At 52.1% G+C, this 26,636-nt stretch overlaps 1 protein-coding gene across 1 annotated transcript in view; it reads right to left on the bottom strand.

Moving 5' to 3' along the window:
* The window catches only part of CNTFR (ciliary neurotrophic factor receptor), a 359,131-nt gene that overhangs the window by 194,390 nt on the left and 138,105 nt on the right, over positions 1-26,636 (bottom strand). The window contains exon 2 of the mRNA XM_065406943.1: positions 14,832-14,913. Coding sequence (XP_065263015.1) covers positions 14,832-14,913 — 82 coding nt within the window. The remainder of the gene's footprint in view (positions 1-14,831; positions 14,914-26,636) is intronic.

The following is a 26,636-nucleotide window of genomic DNA, read 5'->3' as shown; positions in this document are numbered from 1 at the left end:
CTTTTGCAGAGTGTATGTTCTCCCTCTGGGCAGAAGGCCCCTAGAATGTTACCTGAACACGATACAAACAAAACAGTTTATCCAAAAAAATTGTCTCTCCCCTTCTCTTCCCCCACAGCTTGTTCATGATTCGATCTGGTGGGGCGAACTCTTTCCCTGAACATATTTGAGCCTATGGATCACTCTCCAGTTGAGTGCTTGGCCAGTTGTTGCTATTTGAGTTTTGTGACTGGCCAAGCTAAGTCAGGTGGCCTTTGATTCTTCCCCCTGATTAGATGAGCTAACTCCGATGCAGTACTTCTGACTAGAACGAATTTCATTTCTTGATTGAAGGACTCTTGTTCCAGGGCCCCAAGTTCCTTTGTCAGGAATGTTTATGTGAACAGAATTTCAGCCACAAGAATGCCGGCGAAGAGCAAACAATCAAAGTCTAAGCAAAAACAACAAGGAGTCTGGTGGCACCTTAAAGACTAACAGATTTATTTGGGCATAAGCTTTCGTGGGTAAAAACCTCACTTCTTCAGATGCATAGAGTGAAAGTTACAGATGCAGGCATTATATACTGACACATGGAGAGAAGGGAGTTACTTCGCAAGATTCTAAGTCTAAGCAGGCTTCACCTAACCCTAACAGGAGAAAGGGTTTGCAAACATGATGCACTTGGCTCTCAGGACAAAAGAAAGCTGAGTTTGGAACGAGTCTCATATGGTCACCCAGCTTGCTATGGAGAACATCCGGAGTCATATTAGGAAGGCTTAAAAATGTAATTGCTAATGGGGGACTGAGCTGTAAAATGAGGACTTCTCGTTAAATGAGGGTGTTTCTTTTGGGGTCCCCCAGGGATCTGTTCTGGGCCCAATGCCAGTCAACAGCTTCATCAATGACCTTGAAGAAAATATCAAATCATTGTTGGTAAAATTTGCTGAAGGCCCACAGGGTGCTGGGTTGATAAATAATGATAAGGACAGGGCAGTTATACAGAGCGTGCTGGACCCCTCGATAACTGGGCGTATTCAAACAACAGCCTGTGTTTTAATACGGCCACATGCAAGTTCATACGTCTAGGAACAAAGACTGCGGATGACGGTTAATGGACGCTGGACTGTGTTCAGGAAAGCAGTGATTCTGATAAGGACTGAAGGGTCATGGTGGAAAGCAACTGAATATGAGCTCCTGGAGCTTTGCTGTGGGCAAGAGGGGAATACCAAGTAGGAGCGGCGGTGACAGGTGATAGCTAGGAGACAGAGCTTTCTTGGGGCCAGACCCAGACTCTGGAATTAACTTCCCCAGGAATTAAAGGCCCTCCCAAACCTCAAGGTCCTTCTGCTCTATGCACAAGATGCATTTCTTTGACCTTGCCTTCTCAAACAACCATATATTATATATATAAAAATTCCATAGTGAAACGCTCCATTACACACACTTCTCCCCCTGGGCACAGCAAGAGAAAGCAAACACGTGACAGATGTTAGTCACGTTGCTTAAAGCACGACTGGAAGCGTTCATATACTACAGTGGTGAGTGCAGCATAAGAACCTGAACCGACTAGAACAGAATAGCTCTGCATACAGAATTGGTGAGAACATTCCTGGAACGCTGTTTCTGTTCTGGTGTGCACACTTCAAAAAGGATGTTCAAAAATTGGAAAAGGTTCAGAGAAGAGCCAGGAGAACGACTCAAGGAATGGGAAACCTGCTTTACAGTAAGAGACAGAAGAAGCTCAATCTGCATGAGCAGTTAAGAGGAAACTTGATCCATGTCTGTAAACATCTACACAGAGGAGAAGATTTCTGATCGTGGGGTCTTTAATCTAGCAGACAGAGGCGTAACGAGACCCAATAAGTGGAAACTGAAGCCAGACAAAATCAGACTTTGAAATTAGGTGCAAATTTTTAAGTGAGGATAATTAACCACTGGAAAAATTCACCCAGGATTGGAGTGGGTTCTCCATCATTTGAAGTCTTTAAATCAGGAGTGGATGCCTTTCTAAATGAGATGCTTCAGCTCAGACAGAAATGATGGGCTTGATGAAGAAAACACGGGGTAAAATATTTCAGGCTGTGCCATGCAGGAGGTCACACTAGATGATCATAACGGTCCCTTCTGGCCCTAAAGTCTATGAATGTATGGAAAAACCAAGAGATCTAAACCATCATGCCTTCGGGCAAGAGCTACGCTCTAATGACTAGGGGCTAGGAGAGAAGTATCCTTGAGTGCAGGTGTGATAAATGAAGGGGCAGGAGGTAGCTCCCTTTTATGAACATGCAGCCAGCCAGTTAGCTATAAAGTCCCTCTTGGTGAGTAAAGGAAAGGGAGTGCGCACCTGATCAAAAGAGCCAATGGGAAGGCTAGAACTTTTTAAAATGAAAAAAAAAATATTTCCCCTTTGTCTCTGTGTGGTTCTCTGGGAAAGAGGGGAACAGGGAGCAGTTATGCTGTGAGAAGCTTTAAGCCAGATATGAAAATCATCAGATCATATCTAGAACTACTTTTAACAACCCAAATATGTAAGTAAATCAGGGAATGTCTAGAAAGATGTGATTAGGGTTATTTCTTTTATTTCTTATTGGCTTGTGGACTCCTCTGTGCTAACCCCAAATGTTTTTGTTTTGCTTGTAACCTTTAAGCTAAACCTCAAGAGAGCTATCTTGACGCTTAATTTTTGTAATTGATTCTTTTAAGATCTAGCAAAAAGCCTAAGTTCCAAATGTATTTCCTTTCTTTTTGTTTTTAATAAAATTTACCTTTTTTTTAAGAACAAGATTGGATTTTTGTGTCCCTACGAGGTCTGTGCATATGTTGTTTAATTATTTAATATGTTGTTTAATTAGCTGGTGGCAACAGCTGACTTCCTTTGTTTTTTTCTCAGCTCTTCCCCGGAGTGGGGGTGAAAGGGCTTGAGGGTACCCCACAGGGAGGAATTCCCCAGTGTGCCTTCCTGGGCTCCAAGGGGGGGTTGCATTTGGGTGGTGGCAGCATCTACTCAGCCAAGGTCAGAGAGAAGCTGTAACCTTGGGAGTTGAATACAAGCCTGGAGTGGCCAGTATTAATTTTTAGAGTCCTTGCAGGCCCCCACCTTCTGCACTCCGAGTGCCAGAGTGGGGAATCCGCCTGGACAGCAGGGTATCCCATAACTGCCTCCTGGCAGCACCTGATGCTGACCGTTGTCAGAGAGAGAATAGTAGGCTGGACGGAGCCCTGCTCTGATCTCGCACCTTCCAAGAGAGAGAAGATCTTTTCGCGGTCAGGTAATTTGGGCGCAACTCTCAACTTGGCAATTAATAAATAATCCAGTGGAGAAAGTTCTCTGGGTTTTCAGTGCAATAGAGGAACACAGGATTTGCTGAACCAGATTAGACCATTGGTCCTGACTCTGGTACCGGCCAACACCAGCTTCTTCAGAGAAAGGGAAAAGAAAAAAACCAATGTCTCTTGCAATTTGTCACACTGCACTGTGCAGAGGGGGTTCCCTCCTGACACTGCCGGGACCAGCTCATGGCCTGAAGCTTGGGGATGATTATTCCCCCCGCCACAAATCCACTGATCCATGGCTGAGCTATAAAACGCCCCTTTCGAAATAGTTACCTCTCATTCTGCAGGACACATGCAAAACCCACTCCTGCCTCCTGCCTCCGGCTTTGATCGAACGGCAGAACAGCGCTGCCGTCACAGCCTGTGCTGAAAAGGAACACGCGGCTGACCCGAAGTGTTTTAACTGAGAGTAATGGGATTAAATTAAGCAAAGGCAACAGTCAGATTCCCCACTCTGGGAAGAGCATTCCCAAGAGACACGGTAGGACAGTGACTTACATTTACTAGACAGTCATACCTTTTATCTGGGAGGATCCTACAGAGTCTACAATACTGTACAGGCTGTAGGATATAAATATAGCTATTGCAACTGGATCAAAAAAGCCCAAGGGAGGAGAAATGCCATGATTTCTGGGGCTTTAGAAAATGTCTCCCTTAATTTAAACATTCAGAAATGCTGAAACGCCCAAACTTCACATGTTTTTCCCCAGCTCTACAGTTGGCTGAAAAAGGAGGAGAAAGAACTGGGAAAATTTCCCTTCCAATGGGAAATCAACCTGCAAGGCCCCGACTTCTGTTACTGCTTGGCAGAAGGGAAAGAGTATTCCAGCAGATCCCTACTGAGGCCAGTGCCCTGTTGTGCTATGTGTACTGTTCGTGTGTACACACACACACACACACACACACACACACACACACACACACACACACACACACACACACACACACACACACACACACACACACACAGTCTCTGAGGAAGTGTTGTTCTCCCCCACTGAACCAAGGTGCACAGAGATTAAATGACTTGCCCAAGCTCCAAGCGTCACTCCGTGTGAACTGAACGCGTGTCTCAAGTCCCAGTCCAGAGCCGTATCCACAAGACCACCTTTCCTGCCTCAGAGACCCGCTATGACGGTTGCCAGCAATAGCGGGGTAGTGGACTCGATGACCCAAGAGGTCCCTGCCAGCCCTACACCCTGTGTTCTATGGGACCCAATATATTGAACTGAGTAGGAGCTGTGGGTACTCAACACCCAACACCCCTGGAAAACAAGCCAACATACTTAGAGGTCTCCTCACTACACACTTTCTACCCTGTACAGCTCTTCCTCTGAGAGACAAGAGATTCCTGTCCTCAATGGCTCGTGTGTCTGTCTGGCCTCAGGGAGAAAAGTCTATTATTCAGTATTAGAGAGACAGTGGACACACATGGGCTTGCGGGCTTCTTCCTACCCTTGAAATATGCATGTGTGTTTGTGCAAAGGCAGGTACCTTGCAGCTGCTTTAAAGGCACCGTGAAAGCCGGCACTCCGGATCCGGGCAGCACCTCTGCCTTTCATCACCCTCAGCAGCCCTTTCGTGTGGCTGGTTCAGGGAACACCGCACGCAACACTCTCTGCCAAGACCGGTGCCAGACTAACAGGGGGAAAGTTCAGCCAGCAGGAGGCTTGGCCAGTACCTGCCCCCTAAAAACAGGGCAGGTCCCAGGCTTGCTGTGGCACATCGCTGCATGCCACCCAGAAGGAATTTGCAAATTCCATTGCCTGGTTCGATTTGACTCACATTTGCGGGGCCATTTCCTGGTTCCTCCATGCGGGTGGACCAGTCTTTGTTTGCTCAGGTGCCCGGGAGAAGCTCTCTCTTGGTGCGAATACAGGTATGAGTGCCCGAGCTACACACCCGCATCCACAGGGTGGGAGTGAGGCTGTGAGGAGACATCTCCAGCGAGTGCTCAGCCTCAGATCCTGGCGGAGGGTGTCTGCTGTGGGAGCAGGTGGGGAAAATCAGCACCAGGCCACAAGAACCCTCTGGAGCCACTTCTCCGCTTAGGGCTGGGCCACGTGTGGGTTCCCCGGGCCAGAGAGCCCAGCCGCAGCAGTAACGACCATGCTGAGTGGTAGCATGATGCAAAATGGAGGCTGGTGGATTCAATCCATGCCCAACGCAGCCAAGTGAAAGAGTGGGCGTTGTTCTTTACAGCCAGGCACTCCACACCACCTCAGCACTTGGGCCAGTAGATGAACCATGCAGGGATCTGGACACAGCGTTTGCAAACCCCATCACGGGGCAGTTACGTGGCAGGAGAAAACTAGACATACAGGCAGCCATAAGATCAACAAATCTGGCCTCTTTCTTTCTCTCTCCCCCGCAGGAAGGGAACCAGCTCCTTTACAATCTGGGCTGCGCATTCATAGCCAAATATCCTGCTCTCTCCCGTGCAGAAGAGACTGGAAAAGGCCCTGGCTAGACGAGGAGCTCTTTGCTGGCATGGCTCTGCTCGTCCAGCAAAGCGCTGCTCACGTGGATGCAGTCTACACCGGCAAAGCCGCGCTTTTGCCGGCAGAGCTTATTCCAAGACCCTGAGCAAAACGAGCGATAACGGTAAAAACGCACGTCTGCTGCTCTAACTCCATCTGCACTAGGCTCGGCTGCGTCGGTCACAAATCTCATCCCTGAATGAGGGACGCAGCTACGCCGGGAAAAGTCTGTGGTGTGGACCTGGCCTGCGTGACCTAAACTGTCCGAGGCCTGTTATTTCCTATGGTCGTCTCCCTGAAACTGTCCCTCCCTCAGAGAGTGTCAGTTCATTGCTACTGCTCCTAGTCATCCAACCGGCGGACAAAAATCATACCCCGGGGACTTAGGCAGCCAATCCCAGAGCTCAAAATCCCCCAGGCCTAGCTAGCTTGATAAAAACTACTCAAAGAATGACAAATTTCCAGCATATTTTTGAGAGAGACAAGGTGGGGGTGAGGTAATGTCTTTTACTGGGCCAAAGAGTTCTCTGTGTAGTTCGAAAGCTGGTCTCTTTCACCTACCGAAGTCGGTCCAATAAAAGAGATCACTTCACCCGCCTTGTCTCTCTCGTACATTGGGACCAACATGGCTACACCACCACTGCAAACGCCACATTTTTGGAATTCACCATGGCTTCCCTGGCAGAAAATAAAGGCAAAGCCTTTGCTCATTGTGATTAGTTCATCAGGGCTAGCGGATCCCCCAAACTCTGATTAGCCGACCCCAAGGGAAGTGGGCAGAGCTAGAGACGCTCCTTCTCTCCCAGTCCAATGAGGGGTGGTGACAGAAATAACCAGGAAGATTGGTTGCTCATTGGGCAGGCAATTTGCATCACCTTGCTGTGCATTCTGAAGGCTGCTTGCAGGCTAATGACTTTGTCTTGGCTGGAATGCGGTCAGCATTTTTAACAAGGTGTATGCAAACGGGCACTCCCGGGAGATTTTGTAGCAGAACAGATTGCAAAAGATTACAACGAGGGCTGGGGAGAGAGCAAGCGAGAAAGAGAATAAATAAAATCAACTCTCTCTCTCTCCCCCAGTTGAGGAATGATTGGGGTTAATTGCTCATTGCTGGTTAGTAAGCTGAGAGATAGCAGCTTCTTTGTGCATCAATAAACTAACCTCAGATACTCCGGCCTCAGAAGTTCATTCATTTCAAGAGACTTTTATCTCTTTATGGCCTCTCCAAAGTGAAAACATAATTACTGTTTAAACGTGAGTTAATTCAGCAGGGTGAGGATCAATAAAGCAGAATTGCTCCTTTCAAACAGAGAAATCACAATAAGGGACAGATGTGTATGTAACTGGGGGATAGCTGAATGATAGGGGAAGGGAGAGCATGTGGCTTGGGGTGGGGCATTCCAGGTCTGGGGTATTTTTGTAGTTCAGGATGTTATAGTTGATTGAGGCGTTCATATACTCAGTCCTAGAGTTTTGCATGGCCACCCATCACCATAGTACCTGGGCGCCTTCCATGTTAAAGAGATTGACAATCGCAAATTCCCCAGTGCAACTTCAGACAGCCCCATGATCTTAGATTCATGGATTCCAAGGCCAGAAGGGACCATTGTGATTATCCAGTCTGACCTCCTGTAGAACACGGGCCAGGGCCCTGCCCCACACTAATTCCTAGAGCAGAGCTTTTAGACAAACATCCACTATCGATTTAAAAAATGGCAGTGACGGAGAATCCACCAGGACCCTTGGTCTCTCTTTTCCAGATACAGAAAGCTCTGGTTGGGATTGGGTGTTCTTTTCTTTGGGGTGAGGGGATGGGGGAAAAGGAGCAGCCGATGGGGTGAATGTCATTCTGGTCAGGATGGGGGTCAAGATGGACTCCTTGTATCTATAAAAGTTGCATAGGTCACAGAGGGCAGCATTATTATATACCCTGTTCTGTTTTGTGTCCCTCCCCCCTCCATAATGTAATGTACCTACATAGGGAAATAGCAAACTAACAGTATCCCATAGACACAGAGAACGAACACGAGGAAGAAAATCCAAGAAGAAAATGAAGTAGCAAAGTCTAACAGACGGACTGGGGCTCAGGACTCCTGGGTTCTAGGGCCAGCTCGGACACTGACTGGCTGGGAGACAAGTTCTATTCCCCTTCCATGCTTTGTCTTGTCTATTCAAACTGGCACCGGCCCCTGGAAGTGCCACTAATTCCTATCGCCGCCAGGGATTACATAACCTCCCGGGAAGCGGCTCCTTGATTTGGATTGCTCCCCAGCCAGAAGATGCGAGGGGCACTCATGCGGTCACCCCATTAGCCCTGGGGTCCCCTTTCCCACCTACGTATATGCCTCGCTGCTCCATCGCAGACATCACCACCAGCCCTGTGAGTGTGTCAGTCCACGGAGTCCTGACAACACGCGGGCATAGGTGCAAAGCTGTTGCTTCATCTACAAACGCCCCGGGCTCCTAGATCTTGCAGAACCACCGTGGGCCTGCAGAGGGCTCTGGCCCCTCATTTGGTCACCTACTGTAGTGCAAACTTTTGCTCCTCTCTGTCTCGGTTATTTATAGGATTTCTCTGGGACTCCTTATGTTTCCACCCACAAGTCTGTTGCTAACAAGTGCAAGGCCTGATGCTTAGACAGCACAAGGCTGGGTGCATTAGAAAGACCACTGAAGAGAGTCAGGGGCTGTGCACAGCATGGGTGGAACAGAGCGAGTGTGTGCATGGTGTCAAATTGTGTGTGCGACACCAAGGCAGCGTGTGCGTGCGAGGGCGAGTGTGTGAGCAAACGGGAGGAGGGACGCACGTGCGTGTGAGAGAGAATCCGGAGCCAGCTCTGCAGCCCGCCCGGCTCGGCCTCGTTAATCCTTTTTCCATCCCCCCGCCCTGGCAGGCGAGAGCTGGAACAAGTCAGACCGAAATAAACCAGTATTCTTTGCTGTAATTGTGGGTGTTTCGCTCCCTCCCTTTAAACTGGCAGAGGGAGGGTTTGTTCCAGCCGCTAGAGCTCCTGACAGCTGGTTAAAATTCACCCCTGGGCAGAGACTGGCCGGATAGAAATCCTCCCCCTAACCCCACATGGTCTGCTCCCACCCCAGAGCTCGGGCAACCTGGAACTTCCCCCATGTGTACCCCGCTGCCTCGCCTGGCCCTCCGCTCCCCTCCCCCAGCCCCGGTGACCCTCCACCCTCCTTGGGCTCTTCCTTACCACCAAGCCGTCAAACTCGGCAGGGTGGCATCTGTGCCAAAGCCTCCCCTTGCAGTCTGAAGAAGCAGGTTTGCATGGCAGCCTGCCAGTTCCAGACTCCCTCTGCCCCGATCTGCCTCACCCCAAGTCCCTGCCAAATCCTGCCTGTCTTCTTACCCAGTAAAACCACCCTGGTGTTGTTGCTGGGCTGCGGAGGTAGATTTCAGACCCAAAAGGGACCCTTCTGACCATTCGGCGTGACCTCCTGCATAGCACCTCCCCTAGGGATTCCTGCACCCGGTCCAACCACTCGTGGAAAAAGACATCGGACTCCAAGTGCTGGAGAATTCACCGCCTCGCTTGCTGCTGAGCCGTTCCAGTGCTTAGCTACCCTCGCTGCTAAACATTTGCCTCTTTTTCCCTGTTTGAACTTGGCTGATTTAAGCTCTCAGCCATTGGATCCCATCCTGCCTTTGTCTGCTAAATTCAAGACCCCTCCAAGGCAGGAACGGGGGTCCGTCTGCAGGCCCTCTGCGGTATCACTCGGGTGGTGAAAGTCTTTCTGAGAAAGGGAGCCGATCAGCAGTGCTGATCCATGCTGCTGCGCTAATCCCTTCCCCGCAGGATTTCAGAGGGGGGATGTGAAGTATACAGGATGCTACTGCAGCAGCTCTGTCTACGGGATCACTTTGAATCAAGGGTGGACACACCGGGATGGTGTCTCTAACCCAAGCTTGTGTCCTGCCTGGTAAGCAACAGTCACTACGTGGAGTGGATCTCTCCTCCAACAGGCCTAGGCTGACATATGATTGTTTTGGCACCGGGTCATCAGGCTGTTATTGTGCTGTGTGTGCAGGACTCTACCTCTGCCTGTACAATCGGTTTGGCTGCTCCGCCATCCACCCACCTCGCTGTGTGTTAGGACACCCTGCCCCAGCTGTGTGCCTGCCCTTGGAGCACTCCGGCCACTGCAAGGGCACTAGAGGACACAGCTGCCCAGGTTTTCCTGGCATGCACCAATGCACGTTCTAACAGCATCGTCAGCGCAGACGCACACGCATTGCTGACCGGACACATGGCTGTGATTGTGATAAAAGCCACGTTTGTTGATTCTCCCTCCCCGACCTGGGTTTGAACCAGGGAACGTCAGCATGAGCGGCTACCACTTGAGCTAAGGGAGCAATTCTGTTAGCTAGTAGCAGCAGTAGACTGTTATCTTCCATGTGGACCAGCCACTAGAGGGGGATGCACAGAGTAGACTAGAGCATGTTACCCAGACTGGTGTAAAAGTGGAGTGCGAGGACATAAACACGCAAAGCCATGTCTTAATCAGCAACTAGAACACCCCTTAATCACTTCACAAAAAATACTAGCACAGATACCTGCTTGTGGCCCCTTGCCAGAAGGAGATTACCATCCAATGAGAGCAGGGCAGTCCCTGTGTCACACCCAGGGCTAAATGGGGACTGGGAAGGGTCAAGGGAATCTGGGGACTCCGGATAAGGACAGAGCTGCTTAGCCACAACCATCTCAGGAACCTCTGGCCTCACTGTTCGGGTGCCCACATCAATTATGGCTGCCTCGGCTTCACCCATCCTCCCCCTTCTAGTTCAAAAGAAACATTGCTCGGAATCTATTTAGCTATACAGTCCCATGAAGAGGCTTCCCACTTCTCTCAGTCCTAACTGTATCCTGGGCTATCACACGCCTCAGCCTTGTAGGGAAACTGGTCAGGAGAACGGGGCCAAGCAGGAGACATTTCATATTTATATTTATTTATTTAGGGCCAGACTTTGCTGCCCTTTAGTTGAGTGCTACCTTCCCATTTGAATAGTCCCTCTGAAATCCATGGAGCTATTCACCCAGGGCAGTAACTGCTCCATGTGAGTTAGGGTATCAGAATCTGGCCCTTAGTGATCTGTTTTCTATTTTCTTATCATAGGCGGAACGGGTAGCACCACCTCTAGTTAAGGTTGCCCACCACTTCCCACTACAAGCCCTTGTTTTCAGTTGCTTATAACCTAGCCAAACGTTACCCGCTCGGGCTGAGATTTTTTCCTGCTGGGGCGGCAGCATCAGGCTGCATTATTTTGAAAAGTTTCAGCAAAAATTGTTCACGATTAGGGAAAAATACATGCCCATGTTAAGGTCATTATTATGACCGTTTTACTGAGAAAAATCTAACACCACCATGCTTTGGAGCAGGGACTTGAAATTTGGCAAAGGGGTGGCCTTTGTGTCAGGGATATGTCTTGCTATTTCCATGGGGGGGAGGGGGGGGGAACCCCACGTACATTTGGCCAAATAATGAGCCTCTGAAAAATCTCTGTTTGCACATGGTCAGTAGACACTTGTTAGAGTTTGGCAACTAAAGTCTCTGAAGATTCCATCTGCACTGGGCATGCTCCAGCCCAGGACTGCAGGGGCAATTGCTGCTCCTAACTGCTGTGGCTCTGGGCATATAAATGGAGAGGAGGGAACCTGTGTCTCCTCTGCACTCACTGGTCCCCAATCCCCGCCCCCTTTCCCCTCCCCGCCGAGGGCCCAGGCTTCATGGAGGAGGAAGCTGCCTGACTTAAATGCAGAGAGGACAAGAGCCAGACTTGAGGTGTGGGCGAGACAATAGATTGGGACCAGGAGATTGGAGGACAGATGGGGAGCTGGCGATGGGGGGTGGGGAAGACTGGGAGCCAGAGGTACGGGGAACGGAGCTGGGAGGACTGGGAACCCAGTGTGCATGTGGGGGAAGAGAGTGAGATTGGATGTGGAGTCTGGGACTGGGAGCAGAGTGGAGAAAAACTGAGATCAGATGAAGAGTCCAGGTACGACGGGAAAATGGGATTGGCTGGATAAGACTGAGACAAGGAGCCTGGCGGGAAACTAGGACACGAGATGGAGTGGTGGAAAGACTGTGACTTGGATGGGAACCCTGGGGCCAAAACTGGGACAGGCTGGAGGAATGGGCAAAAGGGAAGGGCCTGGGTGAGAACAGGAGCAGAGGGGTCTATGACCACCAGAACCTGGAATGGAACCCAAGATTCCTGTGTCTCCACCACCCTCTGCTGTCAGAATATAGCCATGAAAGCCACTTGCAAAGCATATGCCTTATCCCCCTCTGGTGGCTGGTTCACATAGATGATGACAACCTACTACTGCCGTTGGTTATTTCATTAGCTCCTGTGGCAGAGCTCTGTGCAGTGGGTCTAAACGTTCCAACCCAGCTGACGACGCACGCAGGCACCCGTGTGATGCCGCGTGAGGGAATTTCTGTTTTTTTCAGTGTGCTTCTACAAAAACCTAGGAAATTATGCACCAAAAACTACTTGAAAAGAACATTAAGGTTGGGAAGTCAAGTGCTCAAAGGATAGGAAATGAATCATTCTGAGACACAACCACAACCAACGGGCCAAATCCATTGCTTGGGTGACTTCAGCCGGAGACGAGTTTGGCCCCCGCAGAATAAAGCGGAGAATCCAAGGAGTCTGGAGGCCACGACCAAATAGCAGCGCAGGGGTTTTGGGTCGGGTGACTGAGAGCCACCATGCAGCTGGGTATTAGCCAGCAAGCAGCCTAAGCCCCTTCCAGTCCAACACCATCTTTAGTAATTCATACGGCACTTTGTAGGACACTTGCTAATTGCTAGCACTGAGTAAGTCGGGGGGGACGCTTGGCCCAGCGTGGCTGTGAGCTCCCGTACAGAACGGCTCGTCAGAGTCTCCTCGCTTAAGTATTTAGCACTAATGTATTTCCCCAAATGCTTCATACGTTATTAAAGCTGAACATCCACTAATCACGTTATAAATAGGGAGGTGGCCATTGCCAAGGGCTCTCTTTGCTTTCGTGGAGTCGGGCAGCCCCGCGTGCTGCTTCTCCTGCTTTTTCCTCGCAGCCTAAATTCTCCCTCTGTGGATTTATTCAATAGGGTGTTAAAAGGGATACAGGCGCTCTGGGAATAGCCTGCGAGGGGGAGGGATACATTGGGGCACATGGGACAGGCCTGGGGGGCCTAGGCGGGAAGGGGGGGGCACCAGGGTGTGGGGGAGGATATCGGAGGATTCTGCCCAATTCCATTATTCAGGCTTGAGATCCGTGGCCATGGTGTGGGTTGCTGAGGGGAACATCTGGATTTAGGCCTGGTTTCAGAACAGCTCTGCCTTGCTGTCCCCCAGGGCTCCACAGCTCCCTCTCTGAGGCCTCCAGCTCCCTCAAGGCTGCAGGGTCCCTTTTGCCTTGTGGCACCCCCATGGGTTACGCCCCGGGGAGCAGGGCCTGCCGTCTCAGAGTGGGCTCCGCTGCCGGGGAGGCCTTGGAGGCCGTGGAAGCTCTTTGCAGGCCAGGACGCTGCCCTTTGGGAAGCAGCTGCCACAGAGGGACAAGACGGAATGACGCGCCCACTCCACAGTGCCGGGGAGGGTCAGAGTGCAGAGGGCACATAGCCGAAACCCTCGACCCCTCGGCTACCAGGCACCCACAGCACCTGCTGTGCATATTCAGGGGCCTTGAATTGCTGTGTGACGCCAGCTGCCCGGGATCACAGAGTCAGAGACCGAAGAGACCCACCTAGGGAAGCGTAAGGATACCGGATCCCGATCAACATTCACAGAGAGTCTCCTTTAACTCTTAGCAGCCTGCCCAGCCAAGGTGCGCATCAGGCCCCCTTTGCCATCATATCTGTGGCCCCACACAGTTTGTAGTGTCTTTATCCTCCCAACACCCCTGTGAGCTAGGGAGTGCCACGGTCCCTGTTTTACAGTTGGGAAACCGAGGCAGCAACTGACTGACTTGCTCACGGTCACCCAGGAAGTCTATGGCAGAGCAGGGAATTAAGCCTGTCTCCCTCAAGCCCCGGGCGAACACTCTAACCACTGGGCCAGCCTTCCTCCTGTGTGGGAGCCTAGGACACATGGTTGAGCAGGGCTGGTTCCACCCACAGGGGTCAGGGGTGCACACGCCCACCCACCCCCCAATCACAAAGCTGTGGCTCTCCAAAGAAGCCAGATGGACAGGGCTGCAGGCTGGCCTACTACCCCGCCCGAGGTATTTTCACACCGTCCTTTCGGGGCGTGGAGAAGCACTCCCCCCAGGCTGCAGCCCTGCTGACTCAAAGGGCAGAGAGTGTTCCGGGAACGGTGCACTCAGTGAAGATGAAATCCCAGGACCAAAGACCAATAGCCACCCTTCCTCAGCAGCCAGGACAGCGTAAAGCAGCTGGGGCCCCCTGGGAGATCTGGCCCCGTTGTTCTCCTGGTTACAGCTGTGCCCAGGAAATTACACAGGACAGGGGTCTCGGGCTCTGCCTGCTGCTGTCACGACTCGCACACGACCAGTGACTCCTTGCTCTCTCGAGAATGGAAACAGGCCCTGTTTATCTCGGCCACTGGTGATGGGGACTCAGCAGAAAGCGACTCTGGGCATCACAGCAAGGGACAATGGGTGCATTCTGGTATGACCAGCCATGGATCACCCCGGCACTCCCACGGGGGCACTCTCAAAGGCTGCAGACAGCGTGCACAGAGGTAGACGGTGGGGATACACTGCGTCCCTGCACTGGTCCATTATGGTCACCCCCTTCCATTCGCCAGCGCCACCTCTATAGCAGCCGACGAATGCAGTGCTCGTAGCCCAGTGCATGGCCGGGCGCTGTCCTCCTAAACGCAGCGGGGTGTGGAGGAGAGGACATGAAAGGAGATGAGACACACAGCCTGGTACAGACACTGCAGATGGAGCACACAGATCGGACCGGGAGATAAGAGGCAGAGGGCTACGAGAGATACATAATAAACAGGCTCTACGCTCTCGCAGAGACAGAATTCTTTGCGGGCCAGGGGGAGGGAAGCTGAGAGTCACTTACCCAACTGGCTGTGCCTCTGAGCGTACACCATCACCACCGCGGCGAGCACCACGCAGCAGGCTGACGGGACAGGACTGGCCATCTGTGGAAGCAAATGAGAGGGATGGGTCACGGTTTGTCCGTCAGGGGAGAGCGCTCTGTACTCAGCGGAGAAACTCACCCCCCCATGCACCGGCATCTGGCGAGGGGGCATTGGGTAACCGGTGGCACTGTCTTGCGGAGGAGGAAGGTCACTGAGGCGGCCCTTAAATAGCCTGTGCAACTTTCCACTAGAGCTGGGGTGTGAGCTCTGGGCCCTGCCCACTGTTACTTTGGAGTAACTCCTGCGGACTTTGATGGGAACAGCCCTGGTGGAGCTGAGAGCAGAACTGAGCACTTAGAAATATCCCTTACACATTCCTATGGGCATGTTATTTTCCCCATCCCCTTCTAAGCTCCAACCCCCCCCCCCCAAACAACCCCGTTAGCTAGTGTTGCTGTGCATTGTTAAGCAGCTGCAGCACTCCACACCAGAGATAGATGCCTCTGAATGGTGTGGCAGACAAACATCAGAACAGCCACACTGGGTCAGACCAAAGGTCCATCTAGCCCCGTATCCTGTCTGCTGACAGTGGCCAATGCCAGGTGCCCCAGAGGGAATGAACAGAACAGGGCAATTATCGAGTGATCTGTCCCCTGGCATCCAGTCCCAGCTTCTGGCAGTCAGAGATTTAGGGCTACCTAGAGCATGGGGTTGGGTCCCTGAGCTCAGTAGCCACACATTACAATAGTGCTTCCAGAGGAAGTTTGGAATCAGGTCCTATTTATGAGCCAGCTCCAATGCCCTCCACTGCATCGCCCCCTGGAGCTGCCCATGCCCAGGGGCCGGATCTAAGACATGAGGAGGTGACAGAACTCTGCAGTAGCTGTTGGTATCTCATCTGAAATGGCCATAAGGCACCACAGACGGGGCGCTGGCCTGAGACCCAGGACACCTGGGTTCTATTCCTGCCTCTGAACTGCTGGGTGACCCTGGGCAAGTCCTTTGTTTCTCTATTTAGATTGTAACCTCGTGCGGGCAGGGACTGTCCCTGATGGTGGATGTGTACAGCCCAATGGGACCACCGGCTGCTACAGTACTAGAAATAATAAATAGAAACAGCAACAATCATTGCATGCCTCCTCCATGCATCTTTAAGCCCGTGTGTCCCTCTGTAGTATGGTTATTATTATATTAGCCCCCAGACCTGTCCAGGACACTGTACAGAAGATGGGGTGATGCGTGGAAGCCAAGTGAGGCAATTATGCTGCTCGGCCAGGCTGGGGGTCTGGTCTCCGTTAGCCCTGCATGTTAGGAGAGCTTCAGACACACTGCAGAGGGGAAGAAGCAAGAATCGCCCATGGAGCAGGAGGTAGGAGGAAAGGGGAGGGCACTGGGCTATGTTCTGTCTGGGGGGGCGGGGAGCGTGAGAACCGCCTGCGGATACAGACAGGGCCTTTCCCTAGGGGAGAGGGGCCAGTTATACAGAGTAGGTCCATGAGGAAGTCATGGACTAGAGGTTCAGCGGGGAGCGGGGACGTTAGGGGAGCTGGGAGAAGAGTGGTTTGGCTGAAGAAAGGAGCTGCCCAGGGCTGGCGTGTTGGATTCCCCATCACTGAAGACGGCTCCAGGCTGACAGAAGGATGGGGCAGAAGTACCTCAGCCAATCCTGCCACGATGCGGGGGGATGGATGTGACAACCCACCAGCGGTCCCGCCTGCCCCAAACGATTCTATGAGCCGCCCCTCCCCTGGTGCCCCCTCGCTCCCAGCACGCCCGCTCCCCTCGCAGATCCGGTTTCCATCCCTTCCGCGCCCGAGACGTGCAAGTCATCCGCGGAGAGTTTTACAAGCTGCAAGTGAGTCAGTCCATGCGCTGGCTCCAGCGTGGCAGGGGCACCGCGCCATTTCAGAGAGCACGCGCCCCTCCCCGCCCACGCTGCCGTTCTTCAAAAGGGTCGCTTTAGCTCGCTTTGACGTGCTCTGCTGGGGCCGGTGAGCTGGGAAACAGCTCCGGTGCAGCTACGGGGGTGGGACCTCTCTGGAATGGTCCCACGGCCAGGCTGTAGGTAATCCTGCCTACATACACCCAGGCCTGCCTGCTCCACTGGCCCATAGACACGTGTACGATGCCATCACCGTGGCATCTAGCCGCATTATCTATCCCCTGCTGTAGCAAACAGACGGAGAGGACTTTGGCAAGTTGCTTCTTGGGAGCTGTCTGCCTTGTGTTTGAGACTGTAAATGCGCTTGGGCAGGGACTTTCTTCTATTTGATGTGTGCGTACAGCGCCTGACACAACTGGGCGGGTTCCAGCCCTCAGGGGGGTGGGGGTTTAGGTCCTACTAGAATACAAATAGAATGAAGGGAAGCAACTTTCCTGGCTCAGGCCAGGAGTGAAAACGAATCTGGTGGCTCTTCCAGGCCCCGCCGATCATGTCAAGAAGCCGGCATATGCTTTGGCACAACTGACGCACTCTAAATAGACGTGTCCTAGGGAAGGTGATGGGGGCACAGCTGTGTTTGTGTAAGAAAATGTCCCCCTCCACTCCAAAGCATCCCCTCCAGCATCATGCATGCTGCCTGACCCCCCAGCACGTCCCTCTCCACAAATCAGAGCTCTTGACCGGAAGAGCGGCGCACCAGCAAGTACGGTGCACTTCAAGCCGCACAGCTTGGCTGGACGGTTTGCCTCGCCCGGGGCTGCGCTGGAAACAATGTGAGACAGAGCTGTGCCGCCAGCCACCGTCCCCATTCTGGGCGCTGAAATCCTACCAGGAGCTCGGGGCAGCGGAGGGAAAAGCCTGGCGTCTTGCTAAATCGAGAGGGCCGTTGCTGGGGACTCTGGAAGGGCAACTCTCCAATCCCCCAGACCAAGGGGGTGAAATAGGTTTGTCTGACGGTGGGTGTGGCGTCACCTGTTTAGAATCCCCCCTTCAGCGGCTTGCCACCATTGCAGGCTGGGGGGCTGGAACAATTTTTATACTGGGGGGGCTGCTGATGGAAACCAGATCTTTGGAATTTTGTTTTTTTACCACCTGAAGCCCAGGGATGGGGCAGTGCCCCCAGCACCCCTTGTTCCAGCACCACCGATTGCAGGGCAGAGGTAGGGTCACCGCCAGCATGGTGACCCCTCGTTATTTAGCATTCCCTAGAGCTGCGTAGGTGTGAAAAACATGGCGTAGAAGAGACAGACACGCAGGGATGCTGTCTAAGGGCCTCCGGGGTAGGAGTTATTCCAGATTTACACCAAAGGGAGGAGAGAATCATGCCCCCATGTAGGTAACGAGGGGGTGAAACGGGCGTAGGGGAAGGGCGAGGGTTAAACAGAATGATGTAATTAAAAACAGAAAGAGTCAAGGATTGAAGACACTGGTATTCACAGTGTTAGAGCTCCCTGCATCATCCCTTCTAATCCCCCAGTCCTCTGAGCAGAGAGGTAGGCACAGAAGGGCGGGGGTGTCTCTCTGCCCCAACCCCAGTGTGCCAACTCCCACCGCTGGGCCAGGTTAGCCAAGCAAGCGCTATCCTTTGCAGGGCTGCGGAAAGCACCACTCGGAGCAAGAGCCGAGCCGGGGAGCGACTGAGATTCAGCTGCAATTGGTGCCCGCGCTGCCTCCGGCGGTAGCGCAGCGACGCACCACCTCCTCAGCAGGGCTGAGAGACCAGCCTCCACCTAGCCCTCTGCATCTGTACGGCAGGCAGGGCAGAGGGCCTCCTGGCCCAGAGAGCGGGAAGATGCAAGCGCTGCATCGAGCAAAACGTGCGTGCAAAGCGCCAGGCAATCCAGGAGTCCGGTTTCATGGTTCATGCCAGGGTAGACGGCACAAAGAGGGAAACTAAATTAGCCTTTTAAAATCATTGCAAGCTCAGTAATCTCAGGGGCTACGTCGGTATTGCGCAGAAGGTTTGTCTTGTAACACGGAACATGCTTATAGGCTCTGTAGCCATATGGCGTCCATTTAAACTCGTAACAGGGGAGCAGTAATTGGCCCAAACAGCAAAACATATTCCACATAAAACACACAAGCTACGGGAGCCCATCTGGACACAGCCTGGCATATCACCGCCCTTTACAACACCAAGCTCAAATAGAAGGATCAATGGAAAACCCGGGGAAGGGGGAATCTTGGGGGCAGGGGGTTGACGTGCCATGAATGAGCACAGAGCTCGCCCTCCTGGGGCTCACAAACCTTTCCCTGCTGTTTAAACTCACTTCCAGCTCCCGTCCCTGAGCAGGGCTCACTGCTCGGCTGCAGGGCCGCCCTCCCTCCCTACGAGGGATGGGAGAAGCCCCCGAAGCAGGCTGCCTCCAGGTGACACCCTGCCTACGCAGGGCACTCCAGTGGAGAGTGTACTGAGACCTTACCAAGTCCTGCCGCAGACTTACTGCTCTGCAGCATTTCGGCCTGGCCAAACCCAGCACTGCAGCCCCTCTGCCTCACCCACCACCTCGCCTGGGCTATAGTGGCCTGGGGGGTGACTCGGCTCTCCGGCCTGGTCACACTGAGCTCCCAGACCTTCCAGGGTAACAATGTCCCAGCTCAAAGGAAGGAAAACTCCTCTCAGGCTCCAGTCCCTGCAGATTCTTCTCCCCTCTCCTTGCCTTCCAGGGCTTTCCCACGCCACTGCCCCTCCGGGTTTCATCCCTGGAGACTCTCCTCCTAGGCCTGCTGCAGGAGGCTCCTTCTTCCCAGCTGCCCGCTCCCTTCAAAGGCAGTCCCAAGGCAAGAGCTCCTTCCTGCAAGCCTCTCTGTGGTTCCCTTCCTGGAAACTCCCCACTACCTTACCCCTGGGTCTCCCCTCCCTATTGCCCTGCAGTCCTTCCTTTATAGGAACCACCTAACCTGCTTCTCCCCAGCTGGGTCGAATCCTTAATGACCTGATCCTTTCCAGGTGCCTCAGAATGAGCGAAGTGGAAGGTGCAATCCACCTGGAGGAAGAGTGGCAGGGCAGGGCCCTGTATTTCTACACTGACTGACCGCAGGCGCTAGTTCCGGCTCATGCAGAAATGATGACAAACAGAGCTCTCAGAGGGTAGCTGGCAGCCAGGAGACAGGCCCTGGACTTAGGGACAGGTGGCGGCAATGGCCGATGTTGGAAGATTCATTGGGCTTTAGTCTCTGTTAAATTAAGACCCTTTTTTGCAGAATCAAAGTGGCTGAAAGAGAAGTCCCTGAGAATCCCTCCTGCACAGGGGCATCCCGCTCTGTGCCCTCAGCCCCTGGGATAGGGGGTGGATCGAGGGCACAGCCAGAGAGCATATGGCGATTCTCTGCTTCCTGGGAGCTGGGGTAGAAAGGCGGAAGGGAGAGCAGCCCTGAAGTTGCCGTCTCTCCCCTGTGCAGCCCCGGAACACATAAACCCCCTCCCACTCCATCCCTGGCCCAGGTTCAAGCAGAGAGTATCTGAGAGTCAGGCCCCGGGTGCCAGGTGTGCCTACATTCTGACAGCACACGGCTGAGACTTCCCACATTGTCTCCAAGGGACATTCAGTAAAAACCCCACATTAATTGCATCAGCTTTCAGCTCAAGGTCCCGGCGGCTCGGGGCCTGGTCTCCAGCACCTGCCGTGACAGTCCATTGCAGGGTGGCTGCCAAGCAGCAGGAGACACGGGAAGCCGGTGTGATCCAGCCACCCACACAGGGCTAGAGAGTCTACCGCACAACATGTCGTTCGGTGTCCTGTGGGGAGCTGCTACACCATGAGGACCACGTGCTTGTGCCGGGGCTGGGTCATCAGCACAGGACTGTGAGCAGACTCATTGGATCTGAGGACATCATTTGCAGGGGAGACTTCATTCCACTGATTTAGCCTCTTTCTCTGTTTGCCATTACTAGGGAGCGGGCTGCGACTGTCTTCCACTTACTCATTCTCCCAACAGCCTTTGTGGCTATTTATTGGCCTGGAGACTTTTCAGGGGCTGGTTCTGATGATTACATGGTCTTCAAAATGCAAACGTTATTGGTTAGTTTTAGATGCACACAACTTAGGTCACATGTTTTTGGGTTTTGTGCCCTAAATGATCTGGGAAAAAGGGTAAACAGTGAGGTGGCAAAATTTGCAGATGATGCACAACTACTCAATATAGTTAATTCCACAGCAGACTGCAAAGTATTATGAAGGGACCTCATAAAACTGGGTGACTGGGCAACAAAATAGCAGATGAAATTCAGTGCTGATAAATGCAAAGTAATGCACATTGGAAAACATATTCCCAACTATCTGTACAAAATGATGGTGTCTAAATTAGCTGTTACCACTCAAGAGAGATCTTGGAGAGTCCACTGAAAACATCCACTCAATGTGCAGCGGCAGTCAAAAAAGTGAACAGAATGTTGGGAATCATTAGAAAAGGGATAGATAATAAGACAGAAAATATCATATTGCCTCTATATAAATCCATGGTACGCCCACATCTTGAATATCGCACGCAGATGTGGTAGCCCCATCTCAAAAAAGATATATTGGAATTGGAAAAGGTACAGAAAAGGGCAACAAAAATGATTAGGGGTTTGGAATAGCTTCCATATGAGGAGAGATTAATAAGACTGGGACTTTTCAGCTTGGAAAAGAGACGACTAAGGGGGGATATGATAGAGGTCTATAAAATAAAGAATGGTGTGGAGAAAGTAAATAGGGAAGTGTTATTTACTCCTCATAACACAAGAACTAATGTATCAGAGGGGTAGCCGTGTTAGTCTGAATCTGTAAAAAGCAACAGAGGGTCCTGTGGCACCTTTAAGACTAACAGAAGTATAGGGAGCATAAGCTTTCGTGGGTAAGAACCTCACTTCTTCAGATGCAAGTCTTGCATCTGAAGAAGTGAGGTTCTTACCCACGAAAGCTTATGCTCCCAATACTTCTGTTAGTCTTAAAGGTGCCACAGGACCCTCTGTTGCTTTTTACAAGAACTAATGTGTCACCAAATGAAATGAATAGGCAGCAGGTTTAAAACAAACAAAAAGAAGTATTTCTTCACACAACGCACAGTCAACCGGTGGAACTCCTTGCCAGAGGATGTTGTGAAGGCTAAGACTATAACAGGGTTCAAAAAAGAACTAGAAAAGTTCATGGAGGATAGGTCCATCAATGGCTATTAGCCAGGATGGGCAGGGATGGTGTCCTTAGCCTCTGTTTGTCAGAAGCTGGGAATGGGTGACAGGGGATGGATCACTTGATGATTACCTGTTCTGTTCATTCCCTCTGGGGCACCTGGCATTGGCCACTCTCAGAAGACATGATACTGGGCTAGATGGACCATTGGTCTGACCCAGTATGGCCGTTCTTATGTTCTTAATTGGATGAGCTTAATTCTTAGCCATGGATTCCCATGGCTTATCAATTCAAAAGTCACTTGCCATTCCTATTCTCTGACACTCACTACAAACTGGCTTCTCCCACAAACGTGCCTGCCGGTGACCTCAGTACTAGAACGGGGATCTCAAACGTATTCAAAGTGTCGACCCCATCTTCAAAGAGAGAGCATCTCATTGCACCTCCTGCCATTCGCCAACCTCCAATCTCCACCTCTCCTCCCATTGGACAACACCCAGCACCACTTCCCTTCCCACTGGGGTCACCTTCACCCCACCCCACCCTTCACCACGCCCCGGCCTTCCTCTGCCTTCCCATCGGCTGTTGTGTAACAGCATGGTAGCTACCAGCAATTGCCTCCGGGAGAAGAAACCTTACGGAGACATTTAGTGCATTTGTAGCTCCTTTGAATGTGATTTAGCAGCTGGAGGAAGGAGAAGAATTCCGCAGCCAGCAGCCAGGGAACCTCCATGCTAGACTCCGGTGGGTGGCTGCTTTTGCTTCTGCATGAGACTAAAGACAGCGGGTTTATTGTTCAGGCGTTTGACCTGCAGTGATGGAAACTAAATTAGCCTTTTAAAATCATTGCAAGCTCAGTAATCTCAGGTGCTAGTTGACTCCAGCTCGTGCGTCCCGGTAGCACTTTACACTGACAAAGCACTCTGCAGACACGAATCCGCCCTAACCAACTCAGCAATGGCACGGTTCCCACACCGCAGCAAGAGTGTAGCGAAGCCATGGCTGTTGTGCTGGGCCTTGATGGGACTCACAGGGGGGAATTCAGATCTGTCCTGGATCCCCCTACCTCCTAGTGAGCGCCCTTTGGGCGAGCCCTGCACAGCAGCTGCGAGTGATGCCCCAGGCAGAGGGAGATGCAGGGGCTAGGCTCAGCACTGTGGATGCGCGAGGGTTGCTGCTTTGCACGGATCTTCTCTTGTGGCGACCACGCACATCTGCCATGCCCCAGCGCAGCAGCTGGGCACACAAGCCTGCGCATCCCTGCGCTCCTGTTGCCCTGGGCGAATTTGGAAGGGAAAAGGGTACGGGCTGAGCACAGAGCAGAGAGAATGGGAAGGATAAGCTTGGCCAGGGGTGTGGCCCGCAGCCTGAGGGGGTGTGAGGTGTGGGACAGAGAGGGCCAATTCCAATGTAGAGCACGGCTTTGTAAAGAGCAGCGTGGGCCTGGCGGGGTCAGATCAGACTATTGGGTTGACAGAACAAGGAGTAATGGTCTTAAGTTGCAGTGGGGGAGGTCTAAGTTGGATATTAGGGAAAACTTTTTGACTCGGAGCGTGGTGAAGCACTGGAATGGGTTCCCTAGGGAGGTGGTGGAATCTCCTTCCTTAGAGGTTTTTAAGGTCAGGCTTGACAAAGCCCTGGCTGGGATGATTTAGTTGGGGATTGGTCCTGCTTTGAGCAGGGGGTTGGACTAGATGACCTCCTGAGGTCCCTTCCAACCCTGACAGTCTATGATTTGATGATCTACTCTGGTATCCTGCATCCGGCTGGCACCACAGCCACATGCATAGGAAAAAACATGACCCTGCCAAATCCATCTAATTGTGCAATGATAACGTGTGTGTGTGTGTGTGTGTGTGTGTGTGTGTGTGTGTGTGTGTGGGGGGGGGTGGGTGGGTGGGTGTGGAAGTCCCTTCTGACCTCTGCAGCTATAAGCCTGTGCCCTGAAGCGTAAAACCTGATTATAGTCCCCTTACGTTCACTCACATCACTACCAGCTGGTCACCCCGCGAGCCAACCCTTCTCTGCTGCCCATTCCACAAGGCAAACCCATATGCTCCCCTGCTTCTCTCCAGCCTCTCAGCCATTTAAAATCACTACTCTTACTTCTCTTGCTATGACCCTCGGGCCTAGAAGTCCCCCTGGGGCCCCGAAGAGCTGACAATCGAAATAAACAAGACAGACAAAGGGTGGGAGGAGAAGACGGATGACCACCCCCATTTTACAGATGGGGAAACTGAGGCCCAGAAAGTTTAAGTGACTTACCCAAGGCCATACAGGGAGTCTACAAAACAGCCTGGAGTTAAACCAAGCTTTCCTGAGTCCCAGCCAGCCCTTAACCACACAGCCACCCTTCCTCTCTATACGCCTGCGTTGAAGCCATCCATTGTTTTCAGTACTACAGCTGGCTGGAAAATATGGGGGTTTTCCTGCAGAAGATTTTGACAAAAATGATTTTTTATATTATTTTTCATTTTTGTCAACATTTTCTATGGAAAATGTTGATTTTTTTTAGCTTAATGTTTCGGCTGAAACCCAAAAACTTTCTCAGTTTTGAGCATTTGTTTTTTTGACACTCTATGAAAACGTTTCATAGAAAACAGACCATTTACATACACCCACACCCACGCATTTTTGTTGAAAACCCTATTTTCTATCCAAAAATAAAAGGGATGGATACTTTTCTGCCATGCGGAGTAAATGCCCTCTTGGGGGCAGCAGCGAAAGGAGAACATCTCTAGCTCTGGAGGTCCAGGTTGGAGACACCTCCAAAGGTTCAGACAGACCCGTGGCTGAACCTCCTGAGACCAGAGATCTGATAGGAAATACCACGAGAGCAGCTTTCCTGCTACTTCAAGATTCTTGTCCAGGCCAGAAATAACACAAAAAGGGCATCTCCCCACAATTTTAGATGAAGCTGAAAAAATTAGGAAACTGGCAACATTAACCAAGGTCTTCTCAAACCTCCAGAATTTGTCTCCAGTTTTGAGGGAAGCTTTGAGCCACTTCTGACCTGAACAAGCCCACCCATCTGTAGCAGTGATTCCCCCAGACCCCGGAATAAAAGCTTGGGTGCTTCCTTCCCTGACCCAATACCCCTCAGAGCCCATAAGGATCCAGCACAGCACCCACCTGTACAGCGCTGCACTCCGGCTGCAGCAACCCTTGCTGATCCTGCCCTGCCCGAGTACAACCAAATCTCCCGGGGGGTGGGTGGGGGGGGGAGCGTTACCTATTTGAACGCCCAGCGCATTCGCAGCGCTCCGCACCTCAGGATCGTTTCTCTTCAGCGTCTCCCCAGACCTGAAGGGTTGGCGGAAAGGCAAAGAAAATCCCCATCGCGAGGAGGACAGAGCACGTACGAACTTGCTGAGCCAGCCGGCACTCCGGCACGCAGCCCCCCAGGAGCTAGGGAGAGCAAACTCACTCTGCTGCACGCCCTGCTCGCTCTCCTAGGAGTCAGACACGCAGCGGGGGAGCAGTGCGTTCTCGCCAGCAGCAATGACACGAGCCAGCAGTGCGCCCCATCTTGGGGCATCGTTATCTTGGGTGCAATGGCCATGAGCTCCAGGCAGCAGCCCCGGCTGCCCTCCACTGAACCTGCTCCTCAAAGAGGAGGCTGCTGGCACATGGTTCCTTAATTCAACTCAAATATGGTTCCAATATCTCTCTTGGTGACACTTCAGAGGCTTATAGACTCCAAAGCCAGAAGGAATCATTGTGGATTTCCAAGGTACAGACTCTCACCCAGGGAGTCTGCATTTCTGGGTCTCGTGCTTCACTCTGGAGATGTGCCTCACGTAGGGGGTGCTCAAAGTGAAGTTAATGCTACGGGAAGGGGTGAGACTGGGAGTCTGTGTAGACTGATGGCCAGGCAGCAGCCCGAGCTTCTCCCCACATCCCTTTCCCCTCTCAACGCACCTCAACCCTGACCCGGATGCACACACGTCTACAGGAGAGGCGGGCTTGCCGTCTCCATGGCCCGTTCAGCTCTTGTCCGTTCTGCTGAGAGTGCCAGCGAGGGGCCTCCTTAGCACCAGTTGCAGAGGTGGGTTTTGTGCCCCACTAGAAGAGAATCAGACATGGACACAAGTGTGGCCATATGGATGCTTTTATTTCGGTCTAACCCAAGCATATTTCAGTTTAGCTTAAATCCGTCAGGAATGGGCCGTTTACACATGGCTTTGCACCGGATTAACTAAACGGGTGCAAGTTTGTTTGGAGGCAAGGCCCTGGATTGCTTCTTTAAGCAGGAGGAAGCTGCTGATGGGGCAAGTGGAGAAGGAGATGATGGCGCTCAGTTACCATGGTGATGGGTGCAGGAGAACAGGACAGAATAGAGTGTGGAGAGGACTCGGCAGGAGGTGAGTGAGAAGAGATCAAAGATCCAGCCAGAAGGTGAAATGCCACTTTAGCTATTGAATGAACAGGGCAGATGTCCTGCCCGGAATCTAATCGTGGCCGAATGTCAGATCCCGTGCGAATTCGTACTAGGGACTGAACTGGGGCTACCACCTCCTTTAGCAAAGGCCACTAAAATAGCTCGCAGATGGTAGGATGTGGAACTCGGAGGACTGGCTTGGTGACTTAGGAAGGGAAGTCTCCATGACCCATTCTCCTTCCCCAGGTGCACAGAACTTCCTCTCATCCAACAGCACTGCAAAGGATATAGTCTCTGACCACTGTCCGTATCATAGGACCTTTCCTAGACACCAGCTCATCCCTGGTCT

This window comes from Emys orbicularis, chromosome 6 (genome assembly GCF_028017835.1).
Source record: "Emys orbicularis isolate rEmyOrb1 chromosome 6, rEmyOrb1.hap1, whole genome shotgun sequence".
Lineage (NCBI taxonomy): Eukaryota > Metazoa > Chordata > Testudines > Emydidae > Emys > Emys orbicularis.
The sequence above is the reverse complement of the archived record's forward strand: the minus strand, read 5'-3'. Positions and strand labels throughout refer to the sequence as shown.